Genomic DNA, 24,708 nt, shown 5'->3' with positions numbered 1-24,708 from the left:
GGTTACAGTAATGCTCGTCAGTAAAAACTAATAAAATCTGCCTTTTCTTTTCCTCAAAAACTATAGCACGCACTGTGACAATATAGTTTATAAGTACATCATCAAAAACTTACCTAATCTTGCAGCCACATTTCAAACATGATCCGACTCTGAAATTCAGTTTGTTGTCTTCTTCTGGGGATGTTTTGTTTAAACCAACCTTCCGCCACCTACTGGTCTAGAGTTATTACGGCACATAGTAGGATTGGGGAAATTTATATATATATATATATATACAGCTGCATCTCAATAAATTAGAATGTCGTGGAAAAGTTCATTTATTTCAGTAATTCAACTCAAATTGTGAAACTCGTGCATTAAATAAATTCAATGTATATATATAAAAATATATAAAAAAAAAATGTTTTATGTCGTCTCCAATCACCTGTACACGTTCACATTGCAGGGACTCCCAACACATTGAAGAAATTAAAATAGGAGTAGCAGAGCACATTAATGTTTTTGTCATATGCTGCAATTACCAAAATCCAGTAAATATATGAAGTTATTAATATAAATATGATGATTGTGAAAGGCTCTACTGGATTATGAGGCAGCAACAGCTTGTGGGCAAGCCAAAAAGCTGAAATCTTACTGTTATTTGACAGCTTGAAGAAAAAAATATTCAGAACCCTATCTGTAAAAAAAAAAACCTTAACCATTTCAAATTGTATTCACTCTAAAACGGTATTCATTGTTCTTTGCACCAGACAATGGAAACATACCTTTAATCCAACAAACTAGATGCTCTTAAGTACTGTTTACTAAAGTTGTTCAGTTTTACGATTGCATCCACCTGAAAGTTCACATAACACAATGTAATTAAGTAAATTCAACAAATTTGTAAAAATCTGTTAGGTTTACTCGCTTTTCTTAAGTAGATTCAGTGATTACTTTTTACAATTAATTTTGAAAGGCTTTTCTGTTAATGCAGCAACATTTAGACTTCTTCCACAACATAGTGAGAAGACAGTAATTTAATATTAAAGTTAATACACATATTTTAGCGTTTACCACATTTGTTAAACTCAATCAAGTTATTGTAAGGACAACTGAAACAATTTAAAATCTATGGCTAAATTTTTTATTTAAGATAAATTTGCAACCCTGTCACCTCTTTTGTGTGGTAATTTAATATATATATATATATATATAAAAAAAAAAAACTATATATATATTTTTTAACACCAAAGTAAGCATCACTGTCAACATCTGCTTAAAGTGAATATTCTAAATGCTTGCCACCAGCATATATCATATAATTACATGCTTTATAATTAACTGCAGTATTCTCTTTCTTACTGTGCCTGTGCAACCAGCAAACGTTTTGTGGTTCACCACTGGGACTAATAAAATTAAGCATTATGTTTATAAGCACTAAAAATAAGCATTATGTTTAATATTACTCTGAGCTGAAAGTTTTCAAGTAAGATTCCAATTTTATGACAAGATCACATTTATTTCTTGAACATCAAACTTAATTCAAACAGACAACCATATTATTTTATGGAGGGGGAAAAGGTCAATAACAGTAGCAATTTTGAGATCAGAATGAACCAAGCTATAAAATCAATACCAAAGTAGCAAAGTCAATGTTCTATTCTACCTTTGACTCCATGACGAGGCCTCGGGTGCAGCAGGGTTTTATTCAGATCCATATCCACCAAGAAATCAAGAGCTGGGCAGAGGCAAAGCTCCTTCTGGGATGTGAATAAACAAAACTCTGAGAGGAAAGCATGGACTTGCTTGGTGCTTTCAACATTTTGTTCTTCCGGTTTCAACCACAAACGTCTAATTGATTCGAAGAAACAAAATCCAGGTAGCTCCTGCTTTCACAGCAGGGCTTTAGAAAATAAGCCACACGAGGCCCTATTAGCCTTATCATTAGCAAAACCGTACCAAGGGTCAATGTTGCCTTAACATGATGATTTTAAAAGAGTCCAGGTAGATATGAAAGTTTTTTTTTTTTTTTTTGGAGGAGGAGGAGAAAGATAGAAAAACATGTCCATTGTCATATTTACTGTGTTCACTTCAGAAAATGTGAACATCACCTTTTCAAATCTGCTGGCTCTTTGGTGAGGGCGGGGCAAATGGTGGCTGTGACTGTGGGCGGAGCTGCTGTGGTCGCCGGGGCGATGGTGGCAGCCGCACGTTCTTTAGCCAGTGTAGTCTGAAGCTCCGCCCTACGAGCCAGAGCGGCTTTCAAATGCCCGCGGATTTCCTCGATCTTGGCCTGGAGCTCCTCCAGCTCGCTCTCTCTGGAGGGGCTCGAGGATCTCACTGAGGAGGAGGCGGGCCGCTGAACAGGCCCTCCGTTTTCACACACTCTCGCCAATAAACTCCCTGCGCCGGAGCTCAATGTGGAGGTGGAACTGGCCTGACCCCCCTCCGACATGATGCGGGGCAGGAGTCTGCGTGTGTTGAGGGTCTCCAGGTTGAAATGGACCCTCTTGTTGTCTTTGGGCTCCTGCGCTACCTTGGTGCTCTCGTTGTTCCATCTGGCAAAGGATCCGAGCGGAGCTGGTGGAGGTGGCGGATGCGGTTGGGCTTTCTGGATATTACAACTGGGAAGACAGAGCCAAGATAAGTGAATATGTTAAAGGGACATATCACAGAAAAATGGAAATCCTGACATTGTTGAATTTTTGTAGAATATCCTTTTCTGTGTAATGATGTGAATGGGGACTGGGGCTCTCAAGCTCCAAAATTACAAAAAACACACATAAAGGAAGTAAGCTATATGACTTGTGTGCTATATTTGAACTTTTCTGGAGCAAATACTTTTATGGTACTTTAATGGTGCTTCTGGAGCTTGACAGCTTCAGTCCACATCTACTTTTATTATAGAGAAAAGAGCAGCCAAAATATTAATCAAAAAGTCACCATGTCTTCTATAGGAGAAAGAAAGTCATGGAATTGTGGAAAAGTGTGGAAAGGAAAGGTTCAGTTGAATTCAAGCAGCAACCTTCCGATCTCTCTCGTGAAACCAACACGGAAGTGACTAAAACTGCAATTCATCGACTGGCCGCTAGAGGCTGGCACCAAAAGGGAGTAAGTCCCATAGAATCCCCATGTTAAAATGCCCAACTTTACAGCAGAATGTTTACAGGTGAATTGTATTATAACTCATCCGTTTAAATTATATTAAGCCTTAAAGTTCTGCATAATTAAGGGCGTGCACGCTTGAGTGACAGGTGGATTGCCGTTGCTGTCACCACAGTCGAGCTAGGTGGGCGTGGTTTCAGCAATCAGCTCCCGCCTCTTTGCCCATTTTCAATTATTCGGGAGTGTCGCGCGATGACACGCTGCTAAGATGGCGACGGCTGGCTCCGCCCACTTTGAGCTTCGAAAACGCTCTTCAGAAACCTACGGGTGATGTCACGGACACTACGTCCATGTTTTTATACAGTCTATGGTTGAATTACAAAAATGAATTACTGAAACTGAAACAAAAATAAAGATAATTAATAAAGATAATAAATCTGAAATAAAATCAAATATAAATATTACATGAAAAACGTAAAATAAAAAATAATTATCGTCTTAAAATGAAAATAATTTAAATAAAAGTGTCAGGGGAATTACAAAATTAAAATACATTTAAAAATAATTAAAATTAAATAAAAAAATAAAAATAAATGGAAGCTAAACAGAAATACAGAAAATAAAAACATAAATTAAAAAACTAAATTAATAAAACTTAAAGTAAAATGAAAACTGAAAATACGAAAATAAAAATAATTCTAAATATTAATAAGTACTGTAATAGTATTTATTTTGAGTGAACTATAACTATTATAAGAGCTCCACTAAATTACTAAAACTGAAATAAAAATAAAGCTACATAAAAATGTAAAAAACAACAACTAATATAAAATGACTAAATCACATAACAAAATGACTAAAATGTAAAATTAAATTAAAATGAAAACTGAAAATATAAAAATAATTTAAATTATTAATAAATACTACAGGGTTCCTCAAATCTTGCCCCGGAGGGCCGATGCCTTGCAGAGTTTGATCTATCACACCTGATCAAGCTCATCGAGGTCTTCAGGATCCTCGGAAAATCACAGGTACTGTAAGTGAGTTTGATCAGGGTTGTAGTTAAAATCTGCGGGGCAGTGGCCCTCCAGGACAGGATTTGAGGAACCCTGAACTATAATGGTATTTATTTTTGGGTGAACTCTTACCTATTAACAGTTAAGACTATCACTATCATAACAAGATCCTCATCTTGCTATAGTAACATCAGCATTCTGAGTAAAAAACAATGAAACATATATTTAAACCCACGTGTATTTTTGACATTCAAGCTGCCATAAGCTGCTGTTAAAATGAAAAATAGATTAATAAAACTAAGTCAAAAACCTTTTCTCTACGTTCACCCGCTGCCGTTTCACATCCTCATAAGTCATGTTCAGTGCTCTGTGGATTTTCTGCAAAAAGAAAAGAAAAAAGGATTTATCGCAGCGAGGGATGAATGAGAGAGATCAACATCATGCTTTTGATTTTAAAAATCAATATTCCAGAGATGGCAGTTACTGACTCGGCTTGGCAGTAATCCCTCCACAAGCCCTCAGAGAAAGACCCAGAGAGATCAAGCACAGCTCATTTACAGAGTCAAAGCTTCACCCCATGAATAACAGAACCGTGCCATTCTTAGTCTTAGTTATCAGTGGAAGGAAGAAAGGAAACATTTTGAGAGAATAATAAACTTGGTGACAGTTAAAATTTTGCAGATAAAACAGCCCAGACAATAGAAAACATCATGAGCGTTTAAAGGAATAGTTCGTTCAGCTATTAATATTTGGCCGTCTACTCACCCTCACATCACTTGAAACATGTATGTTGGGTTCAGTGTTATTATAGTATTGTTTTTTTATTAGTTTTTATTTTTATATTATTTATATTATTTTCAACTAAATTTCAGTTTTTAGTATTTCAATTTTGTTTACTAGTTTTTATTAGTTTCATATTGAAATAAAAACACAATACTATTAATTATTATTTATTTGAGTTTTTGTTTTATTGTTTAAGTACATCAGCTGGCTTTCTGAAAAGTAGATAAAGACTAGGTTAAATTTAGATTGTACTTATTAACTTGTTACCCAAGATACCTGAGATTTTAGTTTTTTTTTTTTAATGGTTCAAACACTGATGAATAGAATAAGCAAACAAAAACTAATTTTCATTATTCAAAATTTGTATTTCATTAAAAATGGTAAACAATTATATAAAGCTTGTTTTTTTTAATGTATATAAATACTAAATTTAAAGGGATAGTTCACCCAAAAATGAAAATCACCCCATGATTTACTCAGCCTCAAGCCATCCTAGGTGTATATGACTTTCTTCTTTCAGACGAATACAACCAGAGTTATATTTAAAAATGTCCTGGCTCTTCCAAACTTTATAATGGTAGTGAATGGGTGTTATTTTTCAATAGTCCAAAAAAGTCCAATAAAGTGCATCCATCCATTATAAAACTGCTCCACACAGCTCCAGCGGGTTAATAAAGGCCTTTTAATGCGAATTGATGCGTTTTGTTTGAAAAATATCCATATATATAAAACTTTATAAACAGAAATCTCTAGAGTCTGCTAACTGTCATACGTGCATTCACAATAGAACGCCGTTCCGGTGGATATAATTTTATATATTTCTATAGTAGGTGTAGTGTAAACTCCGGTGAGAAGTGACGAACGCGGAAGCGCAGAGGAGAGAGCAAAACAAAACACCGGTCATGAATAGAAGTACAAAACGAGGATTTGTAAAGAAAAATGTCGAAGGATTTCAATATAAGCCAAGAGGAGACTGGTTTTCCTTTGTTGTAAACAAAATCTTGGTTGTCTTGAGAATAGCATATTCTCACCAGCGCTGTGTATACTACACCTACGTGCCTTACGTCATCCGCTGGATGCCACTTTCTCGTGTACGCGTGTATGACATTTAGCGGAAGCTAGAGATCACTGTTTATAAAGTTTTAAATATGGATATTTTTCTTACAAAAATGTATCGATTTGCTTCAAGAGGCCTTTATTAACCCCCCGGAGTAAATCATGGGGTAATTTTCATTTTTGGGTAAACTATCCCTTTAGCTTTCTAGCTACCGGTAACATATTGCTTTATGAAAACCTTTGGCTTAGATATTTTTATGATCTATGAATTACACATTTGCATTCAAATGTATCCAGGTGTGGTTCTATACAGGAGTTCTAGAGGGAACCAAACGAAAGCAAGAGCACCTCAGGTGAAGCTGTAGAAATAGGACAGGATACTGGTGAAACATATTTTCCAAACTCTCCAGTGTGTATTTGTGTTTGAACTCTGGAGAGCTTCAAAGGTTTCTATTTTCAACGTGTTTTGTAGCATCGATCAATCACTGACATTCCTGTTGATTTCTTGAGCATGCCAAGCAGAGGTGTTTAGAATCCACCCACTGCTCAAAACACCACAGTTTTGTTCAGTGCTGCACGCTCGGGAGTCCCTCATTATAACAAACAAAAAGATGTGAATAAGAAATTCACTGTGCAGTGTAGAGCTGGATTGATTATAATAGAACTTTGTGAGATTGCGATAAACTGAAATGATTGATGCTTTTTAGTGACTATAATCTTTGCACGCTTTCTTGGCTATAATCAATTCGGAAGTTGAACAAGTTTTGTTTTTCATGATGCTTAGAGAACCTGTGACCGCTTGCATGTTGCAAAGTTTCGGGAGTGACATCCGCATATCAGTGTGGCATTTATATGTGGATGTCAATATCATTGCAATGATAGTGATAACCATAACAATGGACAGGGCAAAAATATGTCAGAATAGATGTACATTAAGGCTAGAGCACCCTCACTAATTTCAGAAGCACCCTCAGTGAATTGATTCTGGAACCGGGCCTGCCTGTATCTGGAGAAATAGGGAGAAATTATAATTTTATATATTTCTATAGTATATTTATACGTTAAAGTTCAATAATTTTATGTACACATTTTAGAATTAGTCTGATTCAAAGGAGAATCAGAAGGCTGAATCCTGACTGACAGAGGAGGTGCTGGGGATGGAGGAGGGTAATTAGCTATTGAGCAATGCGTAAACTGCTGATAATACTGAGGGACCTTATACTGTATATGAATGCTTAGATAGGTGTCGTATTCCCATAGGTTGATGGGGATCAGCTGAGAGTCAGCTGATGCGAGCTTGACTAACGTGACCTGCCAGAACTAACGCTACGCTAGATATTTACCCCATACATTAAAGCCTTGTTTGTAGCGCTCTAACACGATGCACAGTACTTTGAGCGACCATGCATGGTCCTCTCTGAAACCGTGACCCAGATAACACACAAAATTATTACAAAATTATACCCCAATATATAATTTCATGATGATAAAATTCTGCCATGTCTATTTTAAAATCATATTTTAAAGTAATGTATTAGGTCTCTGCATTGTTCCAGAGACGGCTTGAGCGGGAAGCATTACTTTTAAAATCAAAATTTTTCTATATTAATTTGTGCATTTTGAAAATGTTTATTAATGGTGTATAAAGTCATAAACAAAAATCTGAAAATAAGTCAATATTTTACTTTTTCAGGCAGCATTTTGTGTACGTTTCTAATTTCAATTTTGGTTTTCAACATAGAATTTTAAAATGCAACAACTGTTCTTTTTTTCATCATGGTAAAAAAACAAAAAAAAAAACGAATGGACGCAAAAGTACACAGACCACACATAAAAAAATTACGAAAACTGAAATGTATTTTTCTAATTCTCTTATTTTATTTTATGAACAAAAATGTGTTATCTTTTTATTTAAATTTTTTAAAATTAGTTTTTGTTTTCGTTAACGATAATAACACTGGTTGGGTTTTTTGGATCATAAAAGGAGATATTTAGCAAAACTCCACACTTGACAAAAAGAATGTAAACATACAATAACAGTAGGCTAGTCTAAATCTGACAGATGCGATCACCATTCACTTTCATTATGAAAAGAGCAGCATGGCGATTCTGCAGAACATCTCCTTTTGTGTTAAACAGGAGAAACAAAGTCAAACGGGTGAGTAAAGCATGGGTGAGTTTTTATTTTCTGGGTGAACTGTCCCTTTAAATTAGGCTCACGGCTCACCTGACTGGTGTGAAGCCAGTATTTGAACTTCTGTCTGCGGCGGATATGTGGCAGAACCAGGCGATAGAAGGCATGTTCTCCTGCCAGAGTGAGTAAGGCTCCGGTCACACCCACACACAGCAACACAAACAACCCTGAGAAGTGACGAAGGCCCATCTGCAGCGTCTGGACAGAGAGAGAACAAATATCGAAGAAATGAGACACTGCAGCTTTAAGGACCAAAGCAGTGCGATGCAGTACTTGCACACAGGAGGGCAGTAAAACCCTGCTGACTGATATTAGATTAGCCAGCGAGAAGCCCATATCCTCCCCGGAGTGTCTTTGATGGAGAAGGATTCCTACCAGCTTGAACTAATTGACATTAAAAATCATCTTATTAAGAGAAGCAGGAGCCACATCAATATTAGATGGGGCGAGCTGATCTGTATGTACCTACAGATAGACAGAGATAGACCACCGACTCTAATAGACACAAAAATCAATCAAAACAAAAGCTCAACATAATAATGTTTTTTTTTTAATTAATCATAAATCTGTAGTTTTTTGGAAAATGTTCCACATTGCATTATATAATAAAGATGACTGTAAAGAAAATGTTTAAACTTAAAGGTACAGTAAAGTGTGTAATTTATTTTTAGGTTAAACAGTTTTCTGTCCTGTGTTGACATATTTCCTTTTGAGACTGAATATTTGGACAGACGTATTGAAGGGCTCATCCCTCTTTTAAAATTTTTATTTATTTATTTGTGAATACTATTTGCAGGTAACATTAGAGGCGGGACATTCTCATTCTAGAGAGCATTTGATTGGAGAAAACCCTGCAACAGTTCAGGATGACTCATCAAAATATTAGGTTAAGTTTCCTTGAAATTTTAAATGTATATATTGGATAATAGCTAATTTTAGCAGTAGAATAGCATATATATTCCCCAAAATGTTTGGGGTGGGTCAGTAAGATTTTTTAAATGTTTTTGAATGATGACCAAGGCATGCACTTATTTGATCAAAAATACAGTAAAACAGTAATATTGTGAAATATTATTACAAGTGTTCAGTGTCACATGATCCTTCAGAAATCACTCAAATAAATTTCTTATTATAAATGTTGAAAACGTTTATGAAAGCGGAATTATCTTTTTTTAAGGATTCTTGATTAATAGAATGTTCATTTCTTGGGTTTTTAAAAATAATTTCTCAAACTTTTAATAGAAGCACAGTCGAATTTAAGTGAACTATCTGAAGGTTTATTTTCCCAAAAAAATGTAAACACTGAGACTCCACACCAGAGGTTGTTTTGGGCATAGCAACAGTAGCTCAGCCAATAGAGTGAGTTTGGGGCGGAGCTAAATGTTTGTCAACCAATGGAAAATGGGGGAGTGTTCATGGAAACCTTTTGAAAACAGTCACTAGTTTTGCACTTTTGTTTGGTGCAGATATAACACACTTCACCTTTAATAACCTGAGCAGTTCTCACAGAGAATCTCTTACATCATGCTGTTAACAAAAACAGCGACTCTAGAAAAGACAAAAATACATGAATAAACATCGAACTCTTTCATCTCTGTGTTTTGACCGCAGGCCATGAGGCCTGTATCTTGGCAGAGAAACTTTCTGACTGCTGCACAGCTCTAACAAACTCTTTTTCGGGTACCTTGTGTTCTCAAAACCGATGAGAAATCAGGTGAAGCCAGGTTTGCTGTGTATTTTACTGATTCACCAGCATGAATGCAATCCTGTAAATCATTGTAAGGCCGCTGCGTACTGCCAACGGCATTCTGGGAAATAACACATCCTATTAGCTCTGTCTCAGACATGTTCACTTGTCGGATCGATTCAAAACCGAGTGTGTCTTGCGTAGGTTTTAACCAGCTCACAATACTTCGTCCTCATGTTCTCGTCTTTCTGTGAGCCTCTGATGCAACAAGAGTGTCGAGATTTGAAATGGAAATGAGGAATAATCTTTTCTGCTCAGGCAATGGTAATTTTCCCCCCTGAAATTAAGAGATGGGGAAAAAAACATGCCCTGCCGCAAGCTTAAAGCATTCGGGAGCACGGAGAAATCTGTGTTGTAGGAGAGAGGGATGGTTCGGCCTTTCTTTATTCCTCTGGATGTCAGCCGATCAGCACGCTCTGAAAGTGTCATGTACTCTGGAATCTTCTGAAGGTTTCGAGCAGATCTAACGCACACCTCTGTCAGCACCAGAGATAATGACACGAGATAAGTTAGTAAAGGTACTGAGCCAAATCAGTGTGTAAGAACTGAAGCCCCTCTGCCACCGATCACTGAAGCAAACATCACTTACTCATATCAGCCTGTCAGACTTAAAGGGGCTCTGTGGAAATGACAAACAGTTGAGCTCTCTATTGGCGGTTTCATATGAAGAATGACAGAATGGGGTCAGCGCCATTATCTCAGGAGCTTTGTTTGATTGGATAAAAAAACCGAGTAATTAATTAAAGAGAAAATTTAATTTGGCTGTACATGACAGGCTGGAGATTTGGAGGTTTAATTGACGTCAGGGAAGGACCCCATGAAATTAGGGTGACCACCTGTATATTGCTCTGTTGCAAATCTGATTTTTCTCGGGACAATGCAGGACATTTGAAAGAGATAAGTTTACTCAGAGTCAGAAAGACTTCAGATGACCCAACACCTGTGAAGAGATGATGCTGACCCCTGCGAGGACCCCAGATGACGCCAACTTGAATCGACATGCACAGCTGCCAAATTTTCTCTATATTGTAATCATTATGATCACACTTGTAATAATCCCTTTAATGAGCTTCTGCCTAAAATTAATTCATGTTAGCTAACTGTACGATTCTATTATCTAGAACTGTTCATTTGTGAAATTAACATTATTTGGACACATTCACTTCTGCTAGACATGCATTTTCTGTAAAGCTCCTTTGAAACAATGTGTATTGTGAAAAGCGCTACACAAATAAATTTGAATTGAATTGAACTACTATTATATTATGATTCATTTACATTAGTTGGAAAGCTTATTTGGATGATAACATGTTTTGTATCGCCAATAGGCTTTGTTAATGGTAACCAGCTCTGTGACTAGCACTCAATTTGGCCAGGTTTGAGTGATACAAATGTAATTTACTCTACATGATCTATTCAATTTGCTAAATATATTGAACTGAGAAATCATATACTATCATTATACTAAAATAAATTTCCTCGGGTAGCAAAACTAGTTTATTTTCCTTTATTGGGCTATGCAATGACTACGGATTCAGTACATCTTCAACTTGTATTTTTTGTTGCATCTGGCAGGTTTGATCAGGATGTTCTTATCCGGTACGACGTGTCTAGATGAAGTCCTGGCTGGTGTAGTGATTTTTGATGAGGTCCACACTGGTTCCCTTGCTCCATCCAGTTGTCATCAGCGAGAAAAAAAAACCCTCTCTAGGGTTGCAATGGTTGGTTACTTACAAGCTCTAGCTAAAACATGACGGCCGTGCAAATGGATTTTTAAACGCATTTATCATCATATTTCTTATTGTGGTGTTGTAATTTCAGGGATGAAAAAATAATACACATAATTAAAATGCGAGCCACTACTTACGTCTTGCAAGATGTGGGATAAAGCTCCCATTTGATGGACTATGGCATTAAAGCACAGATTTTCTTCGCATTTAGTATTGAAATTGACAATTCAAAGGAAGTCAATGAAATTAGTGGGAGAGACATTCTCATTCTAGAGAGCACCTGACTCTATAGAATCAGGACATGCCCATGAGTGTCTTCTAAATTTTGTCCATTTTCTTGTAAAATTTTAAAATACACTTTTTCTTAAAAAGTGTTGAAAAATAATAAAAATGCAATTCATACATAAAATGACCTGTGCAATGATAAAAGTTGTACATTTCTGCTTCATTCAGCTGAACTTATACATTTCATTGACATTTATTTATGTATTTGTTAAGTAGCCATGTAATAAATGGGATGCACAGCTTTAAAATAAACATTTTTCTTTATAAATTATGCATTATTTATTTGATGTATCACTTAATAATCGTCATTTTCCAACAATGTAAGTGGGATAAAATAGTTATAAAATAAACATTTTTTATACATTATGCCTTATGTATTTACTGTATCACTGAATAATCTTAATTTCCCAACAATATAACTGTATCTGAAAACATTTAGGTGAAATCTAAATGTAACGTACAACCACACAAATCAAATCAACACAAGCATGGCATGGATAACAACACCATCAAACAGCTCAAATGCATGAGATGGAAAAGTGACACCGCCAACCATGAATTTATTACATGCTTCTAATCCGGTAAAAAGGATTGAACTGATATAGGAATTATGCAAATAAATATTTATTAATTTGTTAATATTAAATCCAAATGATCCAGTTCTGTTTTGGGCCACCTCTGAAGATTTCTTGCACTATACACCATTGTTCATTTTTCTTTTCACATTCAATTAGACTGAATCCTGCTCACCTCTGTAACAACAAAGACTCTCTTTCCGCACGGCACCACCTTGTACCACTTGTCATGCAGCATGTCCATGTAGCCGTCTGACTTGTAACGGCTGATGAATTCAGATATGTTGGAGGTGAGTGGTGAGTTCTGGGGCAGTCCGATCCCGTAACCTGAGGGGGGAAATACACCCAATCAGTCCAATTCATCAAAACACCACCAGAACAAACAGAATGTGTGACAAAGCTTCATTAAACGGCCTGTCTTTGAACAACTAATGGAGTTTCAAATCATTTCTTTCAGTGTTTTATAGAAAGCAATCGTTACTGGCCCACTCAGCTGAAATAATGTGGTGATGAGGGAAACAAATACATGACAACAAGCAAATGCTCACAAATTTCATGTTTTGACAAGCTGAGTCGAAAAATTACACCTGAATCATGCTAACTTACAGGAGTTAGCACAACATGCTACTCTACATCACAGCTTTTCACTAAAAGCCTCTCAAGGTCTGGAAGGTATTATTTTTCTTCCATCTAACTTCCAATTATTCTTTGAAATCTCTAACAAACATGGAAATTAGATTTCAGAAATAAAAGGACATTTTGGAAAACAGTGAATATAATCACAGTTCTTAAAGGGCCAGTTCACCCAAAATGATCCAAAAAATACCCTCTGTTTACTCAACCCTCATGTCGTTACAGATTTGTACAATGACTTATAATAGAAAACTGGATTGCTCATGACGTCATAAAAAATGAAGCCACCGTGTTGGTATTCCATATATATTCTAATAAATTAATAGGAAATCATATTTTAGTGAGAAAACATTTCCCAACGAGTAAGCATTTTTATAGCTGAGGTTTCCCTGTACATTCTTACTATGCATACGTCCTAAGCATGTATTTGCTTAGAGATTATCTGTTTTTTTTGTTTAAAGTCGGGAATTTCCCTTTGTTTAAAAAAACCTACGTTTATATTCATTACTATAGCGAACATCAGATCGGCGGACAGACAAGACTTCTCAGCATATGTATTACTAATGTCAAAGTGCTCATTCTGAAATCCGAATAAAGATTTTTGCTTATGCACCTTGTACTGTTATTCACTGTGTTTATGTAATTGTGTTGTAATATTGTTTTATTCATACATTAGGCTACCTGCATGGTTCAACTGTGAGTTCGTTAACAGCATGCATTTTGAAGCAGTTAATGATTTAAATGTTGGTCAAATTAATAATTAACTCAACAACATCACACCTAATTCCTATGGAATCTATAATTCTATGAAAATGCCATATCATTTGCACAGACTTGAAGAGTCTGAAATAGATGTTGCTCAATCAGGAAATTAAATAAATGCATCATGAAATCTTTCAGAGAAATAATGCTGACTGCGAAACATGCGTAAAAAACGAATCCTGTGCGACTGAAACAAATCGGGTGATTTTAGGCCAAGGTTTTGGCTGTAGGTCAATGGTGCCCTATGTCGGTAGTGAATAGTGCAAAAGTAAAAATCACAAAATGGAAGAAAATGCTGACAAGTTTTAAATAGCATACAGTTTTAATTTTCAGGGAACTGTTTTTTTAAGCTGTGTCAGACAATATGAGTGACTTCATAAATGAAAAAAGATGATGAAGTGAAAAAAGATGATGAAGTGACTACATGTATGAGTAACAAGAGGGGTGTGTCACTCTGGGTCGTCCAATAGGTGAGTTATGATGTGGGCGTCCTTAAGAGTCCTATCATTCATATATCATTTCACAGTCCTGTGTTCCTAGACAGGCATGAATCTTATTCAATCAGCAGATGCGTGGGAGACAAACTGACATAGGAAATTGGATGACAGGCATATGGGAATTAACACGGACAGGAGTCCTGCACGAGCCCAGAGGAGTCTGATTACACTGAACCTCAATTACTGTTTTAGCCCAGATGGCCAACAGTGGGTCAGGCCTGGAAATGGAGAAATTAGCTAAGACAAAATATAGGGAAAAAGGTACAAATATAATACTTGGTCCAATCGGTGGGCTGTTTTCCCTCCAGCTCTCTGCAGTAAATCTGTCACTCACCAGCCCCCACTGGCCCCTAAGTGGCTGACAGATCACAGATATTCAAATGCTGACATCTACGCATTTCATCACTGCCAAGCTGCAACATACACACACACACACAAACACTAATACCACTGTAGCTCTGCATTTCAGCCTAAAACGCAGTCTTATATATTAAGCACTTATTAACAAACCAGGCGCTGAAACAGCACTGCATTGTGTAATTAAATCTTATGAACTGAGTTTATTCACAATAGTCAGAGCTATATGCAATTAACCCCTTGTGAAAAAGAAGTGCACTGAATTGTATGGAATGTGTACGAGAAGCATACTTAAAATATTAAATACACTCGCATCAAATTCAAGGTACTGATGTTGCCTACAAGACAACACTGGAGCTGCACCAATAAACCTAAACTCGCTTCAGACTTATGCGCCCTCCAGAAGCTTCCCAAAGAGGCACAGAATCACTCTCACTCTGCCGATCTCAATTCGAGCAGCAGAGGCTTAATCTATTTTCAAAAAATGTCTAAAGACACATCTTTTTCGCCAGCACCTGACCAATTAATACTAGAACTTACCTATTCTATTCACTTTAATTTATTTAAAATTTAAAAAACAAAAAACAAAACAACAACAACACCTTGCTATGTGTACTGCTAGACTAACTGAGATTTGCAGCACTTGTATATTGTTGCTCTCTTGTTGGTCTGATTGCTTCTATTATTGTCCTCATTTGTAAGGATAAATGATTAAATGTAAATGTAAATATTAAAAACTGTACTTGGAGATAATATAATATAATTTAAATAAAAGGCCACTTAAGTGTACTTAAAGAAAGTAAACTTTTATTAAAAAAAATAGACTTTCTTAACATACTTAATGTGAGTACACTTTTAAAAAGTGCACTTTTTAATGTTAAACTGAAAGTTTAAATCATTATGTTTTTGACTAACATAAAGCACATGCACTTGTACAAGTGCTTGATTATATTTTAACTGTTGTGTGTTATTCGATATTACATTTAAAGTAAATATATTTTAATTGTAGTAAATTGCAACTTCATAATTACAAACTTGCAATTAAAAAAATGTAATTTAATTTAAATGTATGACATACAAGTTTTAATAAAAAGTATATTTCAGTTTTCCATATATGCTTATCAGTACATTCAGCAGTGCACTTTTACTATATTTCAAAGACAAAGACAAAAACAGTAATTACAAAATTATGCAAAAAGAACTACTTAAGTGGGTCAAAAGCAAAAGTTCAGCTAACTGCATTTAACATCAACTTAAACTATAATACATTAACATCCAATTACTGTAAGTGTCCGAAAACATTACATTCAGTTCCCACTTATATTCTTTTCAAGTATATTATTTCCGTAATAAGCACTTTTTGTAAAGTATGCTAAAGTGTACTTCTTTTTTACAAGGGCTAGTTAGTTTATTTGACAGATTTGTGTTCGTTTAAGAGAAATTAATCAAACAAATGAAGAGAAATTAATCAAACAATGAAGAAGAGCATTATTACCACTTAGTTTTGGTGCGCAGTATGTTAGTTTATTTCATAAATACCCCATTAACAATCTTTTTAATAATGAGGTTTATTGCTTAAAACATAGCAATAATAATTATAGTAATAACAGCAATAACATACGATCTAAAAGAAGTAAAACAAGACCAAAATACTGATTAAGAAAATGATGCAGTGTAACTGAAATTTAATGTTTAAATATCTTCAGTGCCTCTCTGCAGTCATAAATGCTGAGCAATTTCATGAGTGTGACAAATAATGTTGCACCATTTACGGGCAGAACTGAAGGGCAAGACCTGTCTCTCTAATTACAGCTGATGCATGAGACCATGCTTATTAATGCATTAAAAAAACATGCGTAACATCATCCAGCATGGACACAGAGGTATAATATGAACAGATATGAGACATGAGACAACAGGCATATGGTAATTAACATGACACGAGCAGGGCATGAGCTCTATTAGCCCAGACGCCCAGCTCGGGGTTTGGCCTGGGAAATGAAAATATCACAGATAGGACAACAATTATTTTACCCAACGCTTTCTCTCTCTCCTCCAGCACACCTTTCAGTGCTGCCTTCAGGAAAGATATGTGCCTCCTGTAGGCAGCTCAGGAAAAGAGCCCAGGTTTGCATTTAAATTGGCTTCCCCACTAAAATGCATGACAGCAGGACAGATCTCTGCCAAGTTGACTTACTTTTTGTTCACTTGTCAGTTGTGGATTTGTTAATGCATTCTAAAAAATGCAAATGTGAAGTTTGAATATTCTACCCAATTTGTCTCTCTTTTCCTCCCTTTATTCCCCTCAAGCACAGTATCTACCTCCTGACGGCAGTCCAGATTTCTAATGACAGTCATTTTGGTCAGTGAATAACATTTCACAGCAGTTTTCTCAACGTCCAGGGAAAAATCATACGGTATTCTGACCGATCGTCCATAGCTTTTACATATATTTGATCAAATATAAATAGTTTCATATAAAAATCATGAAATGTATTATTTATAAAAGCTGCATTACATTTGCTATCCATGATAACAATGAACTTGAACAACTCATAATGGATGTAGCACATGCAAAAGCTACATTTTCTATTAACAACAGCAGAAATACTTTATTTTCAGATGTATTTGTCACCCATGACTCATTTATTTCACAACAGGAAATATCCAATAACAGAGGTGTCACCAAGATAAAGTGAGTAGCATTTGTTTACATTTCGGCATGCCAGTGAATTTTTCAAGGGAGGTGAAGTTGTCTTAAATAACGATAGGAAAAACAATTGTTCATTTAACTAAAATGAGATTAAATGCTTTACAGTTTATATTAGTATATTAATACCATATTACCGTTGTATTGTATCCAGGGCCTCAAATGAACACTTGCCAAGCACCAAATGCGAGAAAATTTCAGCATTGCGGAGTAAATGAAACTTACCAAATTTAAATTTTTTTTAATTAATTCTAGCAATGTCAGAGAACGTGATATGGTTTAGTGCAATTATCAAATCGCAAAGACTGCATTATAATTATATTGATATGTAATCTGATGCGCTTTCGTGTTTCAGACTGAAGCGCTGTGATCTTTCCATGGTTCACAGTAAATGCTGCTCCACACGAACTGCTGGGAGTTTGATTCGCTAATAACGTGCATTTGAAAAGGCAACATGCTCAAAACATCTTTGTAATGAGATTGGTTTATAAATATGTTGTCAACAACGGAGAAGCAAAGTGAAGTTTCACTACGTTTTCTGCCAAAATAAAAGCTCTATGGTTTAACGTTGGAAAGCAAAGAAAAATTATTAGTATTGTAATTGTACTGTTATAATAATATGTAATAATACAAATGATTATTATTAATTACAATTATTATGAAATACTTTACAGTTCAGCAGCATTAATGATATTTATATAAAAACAATAATAATTATTATTATATTAATACAAAATATTGTGAAATACTTTACAGTTCAGTAATATTAGTTATGTTTCTTTATTGATTTTAATATTTAGAAGAAGAAGAAGAAGAAGAAAAATAATGCACATACAGTTTCATGGCCAGTACACAACATTTATGGCCGGTAAATTTTCTCAAGTCACCAGCCTTTGGCAGATTTGGAAATGTTAGTTTTAGGCCCTGATTGTATCTTTATTTTGACCAAGTGTGTTTCAACTCTTATTTTCCATTGCAACCTGTATGTCTGGTCATGTGATTTCAACATGGCGACCGCCATTTCCATTCAATGATAGCCATAATCTGTCCAGTGAAATTATTCAAACTCAATTTGTACATTCTGCTTACCTTCAATAGCAAAGGGTTTGCCAACTGTCAGCAGCTTGCAGTCGGCATCAATGGACACCTCGTAGTCCAGCAGGGCTTTGTCCATGATAAATGCATCAAGTTGAGGCGGATCTGTCCTTCACAACATAAAAAAAGAGGGGCTACAAAACCACACACATATGCACAGACACACACTCTCATTAAACATGCACAGTATGATTTTCATAAGTCAGATTGTGCATCTCATTCTGGTGCAAATAGAACACAGACATCATTTGTCTGAGCTAAATGTTCATAAACTGCAGCGGCGGCCATAAATCAGCAGCTACGCTAAACTAGATGCAAGCTGATTAGAGCCCAAAAAGGACTTTTAATGGATAGTGACACCTTAAGGGCAGCGGCCCACCCTTACTTAATTTAATGATAATAAAAGATGTAATTTATCAAAAGGTTCAGCCAGCAGCAACAAATTCCGCAGCACAACTTGTGGTTGATAAGAACAGTTCTTTTTCCACATATTTTTGTTAGTACATATCAAAATGATTAGTGCCATATGAAAACTATTAACATTTTACCACCAGTAGTTTCTTTTGAAATGATACTTTTGAAATCTGGAGTACAAACACAACTGCATATATATGGCATCAAAAGGCAAAAGCAGGCAGACTGTGGCATAAATTAAAAAAATGCTGCTTTGCTGCTTCATTGCGATACATATGGTCAACTGATACCTCTGATCCTCTTCTCAAAATTAAAAAAAGGATTAAAGTGTTTTCAGCCAATTCAAATACTGCATGGATCTTTGACTCTTTTGAAGACGTTTGTCTCTTTTTAGTTCTCTTCCAATTACATTCTGAATGATACATTCAAAAATTAAATGAAGCAACTTGTATGGCATGATTTCAGGCTTAATTCTGCCATCTGTCATACAGACTCAAAACTTTACTAAGGAATTATTGGAGGAAGTGAGACGCGGCAACTCTCAAAATGTTAATATTTTCTGCTGAGCTCCTTTTAAATTCATCTCCGGTGTGAAGGAAAACTAGGCTAGAAGTCTGAGACTAGCCAAAAAAAATTAAATAATTAATTATATATATATATTTTTTCACTGAAAAGAAACTTGTTAATTAGACTTTAGATAAAAATCACATAGGAATTTTTTATTCTCCCCCTCCTTTTTTGTATCCCAGCTCTCTTCTCCTCTCTCTCTCTCTCTTTTGATATAGCCCCAAAATAAATCAATATTTAAATAAATAAACAAACAAAAACACAATTTGGTATGTGTGTGACAGACTGTGGCACTGCAGCTGGCAGGAAACAACAAACCACTCGCCTGGCGAGCAGCAGTGAGAAGGGAATCTCAGACTCAAATATGCTGAGAGAAAAAATGCTGCAGGCAAACACCTCATTTTAATGACAGCCTTATTCAAAAATTGAATTCATTTGGCTGAGATATTGACACCTGCAGTATTGTCAACCAGTGAGTCACTAAGGAGGACTTAGAGAAAAGATTCAGCATACGCATTTGCATTGTAATGAACAGGGTGCAACTGCCGTTTGAATTATTGATTGCTATGCACAAGGTTTTTTCCATGTGTTGTAAATTTCACTTTGTGCTAATAGAGTTTGGCAGTATAACTACAACAGGAGCACTTGCTGCCATCTGCTAGCTGAATGCATTCAGTTGGGTGAATTGATCTCTTACTTGAGAGTGGCAACACCATCAGGTGTGGTGGGCTCGTTGAATTTCCGCATATACTCATGCATCTCAGGAAAACTTTTTTTCATGTAATCCTCTGCACTGCTTTCCCGAACAGTGCCGAATCGGAATCCCTGAGATGGGTGGTGGAGCTGAGGCCAAAGGCAGGGAAAAACAGTAAAGTGTTAGATTATAGTGTAAGACAGAAGGGTGTCTGTTTTAGCGATCTCTACAAGGAATCATATCATGATAAATAAATGATAAATCATTTATTAAAAGCAATGTCTGCTTTTTAAATTGATGAGTCTTGAGTTCAAAATAATGAATAAAAATGATACAGTCAAGTTTATCTACATTAAATTTATTTCTACAATGCAAATACCTTAGAATAACTAAATACGTTGATTTTAAATTGAACTTAAATGTAATTATGTTACCAACCAAATACATTTTTACGGTTTGGAATATTTTTACGATTTTAACTTTTTCCCTTAGATTATAAAATTTTGATGTTAATCTGGTCAAGAAAAGAATATTTATGTTACCTGTCAATCCATACAGTTTGTCCGTAACATAGTTGAAAAACTCACCACCAGGGAAAACATCTTTTTCCATGTAATATCAAAATGGTGTTTAATATTTAAGCTTGTCGACTAGCAGTTAAGTTACACTGACAAAATACATAAACCAAATCCAACAGTTTTTCATTGAGAAAACACAAACGTCCTGATGTGAAATGTACCCTAAATTACAGTCAAGCATCTTAAAAGGTCTCACCTTGGCATCGTGTATTCCAGAGACCTCTTCGAAGGTCTTTTCCCCAACCATAACTGCGGCCAGGTTTGCTGTATAACTAGACAAAACCAGCAAGCAAAATATGGCCCACAGGTTCATCAAGAAACGTCCAGTCCAACACTTGGGCGTCTTACTGGAGACTGTGCGGCCGAAGAGGATGGCGTAGCAGAGGTTGAGGGCAGAGGAGTAGGAGAAGACCTTCACACGGTTACGTCCATGAGGCGTCATGCCGAAGGGACTCTTCCATTCGTAGAGGGTGAGGAAGAGCGCCGTAATGTGCAGCGCCACAAAGATGCCCATCCACATGGACCAGTGCAACGGCCACATGAACGCACCGATGGGTGCAGCCGTGTCCTTACTGCGAACTAGTATTCCCAAACTCGTGGAAAAGAAGGGACTGGTGAAGTCAATCAATTTACTGCGAGCTGAGTTGATGCTGAAGCTGGTAACAGCCATATCGGCCACCCCACTCAGCAGGTCGCCCACCAACCCCGTCCACTGCCCACCCTTGACTGCTCCATATTTCCCGTCCCCAACTATGTACAAGTCAAACTCGAAGTTCATGTCTTCTGCCAGCTTCTCCAGCAAATCAATACAGTACCCATAACAGCATTTGCTGAAATTCGGTGGCAAGAAGCTGCTGTTGCCTTGAGCGCGTTCGGTGTACAATTGGTCCAGGGTTTCTGAGTTATTTGTCCCTGCATCCAGACAGTATTGCCCAGCGGGACAGTTCCCATCCTCATCTACCTCTCGAGTGAACACAAACGGGTGCTCTACTAGAGTGACCACACGCAGACGACTCCCCAACACGGGAAAGCCGGCCCGCCATCTACGACCTACCCTTCCCATCTGTCCCTCGGTACGCTGCCGAGGGGGCGATCCCTGCCATAATCCCTGCTCCTCTACATCCAACCTACCACCTTCCCAGCTGCCTATCGTCACCCACGTGGGCTGACCGACGGCATCCCGGCGCAGACTCCAAATGTGGACCCTCTGAGAGGTGTATACACGGGAGAGGTTGCGTTGAATGCTGACAGGGCCCGTCAACCCTACAAAGGATGTATTAGAGAGGAACCTGAGGATGAAAGAATACAAGAGTCAGATGATGATTGGAAGAGGCCGAGATGGTCTATAATACCTGGAGAAAGCTATGCATTAGCATTCCTATTCATGCGGAATTTCTCTGCTGGAGCAGAACCTTCCAGAAGAATGAAACCATCTTTGCTAATGGGTGCCTGAATCGAAATTTTGAATGGCCATCAGTGAACAAAGATGCTTATGATGTAGCTATGGCATATACCTGTATGAGCTAATGGGCCCGTGCTAATCAGGCCTGCAAAATTACCCAGACAAAGACTCTGGTTCATGTGGGAGTAAGTAACAGGATCAGATACAGGTTAAGCTAGTTTCATCCTCTCTAGCAGCAAAGCATACTGTAAATATGACTGCGGCAGAGGGGGGAAGGCCTGGGAGAAGGATTGCCTAGCTGGACAACTGACACCGTCTGGCATCCGTCACACCATAAACTACAAATGTTGCTTTCACAGAGCAATATATTTGATTGTGAACCCCCCTCCCACTCTTCAGAATTACAGCCACTCAGTTGGCAGGGCTGCTGCTCTGGTGTGTGGCTCGGGTCACTTAAGGAAATGCTTTGACATTGAGCTTGAAGATTAATGTCTGGAGTAATAAATAATAGATATGACATTTGACTAATGCTGTGCTGGTTAATGAAAAACTGAGGAGAAAAGCTTAACATGTAATTTGGCTCCTTTATTCATAGTTTTACCTGTCACTGGAAGCAAAATGGCCCACCTTAGCCAAACAATGACTGACAGTGTGTATCTAAGTAACATTTATGTGTGTTTCAGCTCAATTAGAATGACATGTTGCTATGTACTTAAAAGCCCTCTTTGATTCTACTCTCACATTATGATCTTTCAAATATTGAGAAGAGAGCTTGCAAAGAGGGGATGAGATTGCTAAAGCATTTTTAGAAATGATGATAAAATATTTAAAATATCCTGAATAATGATCCTTCAAAAGGTTATGGTTACACATTTGATAGTCCACTTTAGATATTCTACTTTCAATAAGTAACTTTGCAACTACATGTCAATTAACTCTCATTAGAGTATTAGTAGACTGTTAGGTTAGGATTAGGTTTATGGTTAGTAGAATAATTTGACACAAAACTATTATATCTAATAATCAAATTTGTGCACTGTTGTTGAAGCTAGTTTGAAATTGTTTTGACACAATTTTTTGGGCTTCAAAACCTCGACCCCCATTCACTGCTATTATAAAGTTTGGAAGAGCCAGGACATTTTGTAATACAACTCCGTTTGTATTTGCCTAAAAGAAGAAAGTCATACACATCTAAAATGGCTTGAGGGTGAGTAAATCATGGGGTAATTTTCATTTTTGGGTGAACTATCCCTTTAATCTATAGTCAGGCTACTTGTTTAGAAAAACAGCCACACCACCAGTTACTTACAAAACATTTCTCATTACAATGAAGATACCTTTATTACCCCATATTAATAAAAAGCACCAATATTTCACTATAAAAGAGAAGATCTAAAATGCAGCACAGAACCTCTGTGAAGCAGAGTCTGTAAATATTTTTTGGAATTGGTTAATTTACATGAACAATCTGAATTTTAATGTAAATTAATTTCAGTGTTACATATGAATGTTTGCTCTGCGTAATCCTACATGCCCCGAAAAAAATGCACAAAAAAGTTAGTGTAAATGACACACTAATTTGAAAACGGCAAACTACTGTCATGTTGCTGAAATATATAGTGTCACTTTTAGTTTTAGTCTTACTCCTGAATGCTTTGTGTATAATCGATCAATATGATCATGTCTAATCTGTCTGCCACAATTCAAAGGGTATATTTTTTTAAAAAGAGCATAATTTTGAATTTCAATAGTCATCCATGTGGGAACTGTCATATGGGCAAAATAATGTTGACTTTTAACAATCTCCTCACTCATTCATCTCCTCAAGGTAAGAAAAATGCATGCAGTTGCAAGATCATTTTTTTCACTTTTATAGTACTACAATGCGGGCAAAATCTTGCATGAGCTGCTGAGCTACTGTATGTATCGCTCTCCTACAGCAATGCCCTCGCAGTTGTCCGGCATTATGCAGTATGTTTGGGTCCGGTTGGCAGATTTTCAGCCTTATCCTGTTGTGATGAGAGGCCTAGGCTTCCCACACAGCCACATTTCACTTCTGTTTGTTGAGAGAGATATAGTGGTGTGTGGCAGAGTGCTGGCATGATCCACACAAAATGACGGGCATGCATGGTAGGCGGGTGCCAGAGCTTTTGATAAGAGTGATCCCTCCTCAGGGAAAGGCAACTGAGGGGAAGTCATAAATAAAGCTTAAAGCTCTAAAGCATGTCTGCATTCCAGCTGAGTGTCTGGGCAAACACCAGTAATTTGCCGCAGCATGAGAAAGTGGCCATGCGCCTGTCCTTAAGCATGACACTAGCTGTCTGGGACATCTCATCCAGATGGTAGGATGTTCTACTGATGAGTGTTTAGAATAAAACATCAAAGCAATTTAGCCTTTTAAAATATGTGACATATAATAAAGAAAATGTGACAGTTTTATTCCTATTTAGCTATTATTGATGAATTTTGAGAATCTAATTTGTCTATCCAATTATTTATGTATGAAATTCCAATCTATTTAAAGGGGGG

General features: G+C 36.7%; 1 protein-coding gene across 1 annotated transcript in view; it reads right to left on the bottom strand.

Moving 5' to 3' along the window:
- Positions 1-2,019: 2,019 nt before the first annotated feature.
- The window catches only part of LOC107602803 (glutamate receptor ionotropic, NMDA 3B-like), a 95,710-nt gene continuing 73,021 nt past the window's right edge, over positions 2,020-24,708 (bottom strand). Inside the window, exons 3-9 of the mRNA XM_016295385.1 lie at positions 20,974-22,066; positions 20,203-20,348; positions 18,519-18,634; positions 12,646-12,797; positions 8,167-8,331; positions 4,411-4,478; positions 2,020-2,603 (exon numbers count right to left, since the gene is read on the bottom strand). Of these exons, the coding sequence (XP_016150871.1) occupies positions 2,087-2,603; positions 4,411-4,478; positions 8,167-8,331; positions 12,646-12,797; positions 18,519-18,634; positions 20,203-20,348; positions 20,974-22,066 (2,257 nt within the window). The 3' untranslated portion in view covers positions 2,020-2,086. The remainder of the gene's footprint in view (positions 2,604-4,410; positions 4,479-8,166; positions 8,332-12,645; positions 12,798-18,518; positions 18,635-20,202; positions 20,349-20,973; positions 22,067-24,708) is intronic.

This window comes from Sinocyclocheilus grahami, unplaced genomic scaffold (genome assembly GCF_001515645.1).
Source record: "Sinocyclocheilus grahami isolate Dianchi unplaced genomic scaffold, SAMN03320097.WGS_v1.1 scaffold335.1, whole genome shotgun sequence".
NCBI classification, from domain to species: Eukaryota; Metazoa; Chordata; class Actinopteri; order Cypriniformes; family Cyprinidae; genus Sinocyclocheilus; species Sinocyclocheilus grahami.
The sequence above is the reverse complement of the archived record's forward strand: the minus strand, read 5'-3'. Positions and strand labels throughout refer to the sequence as shown.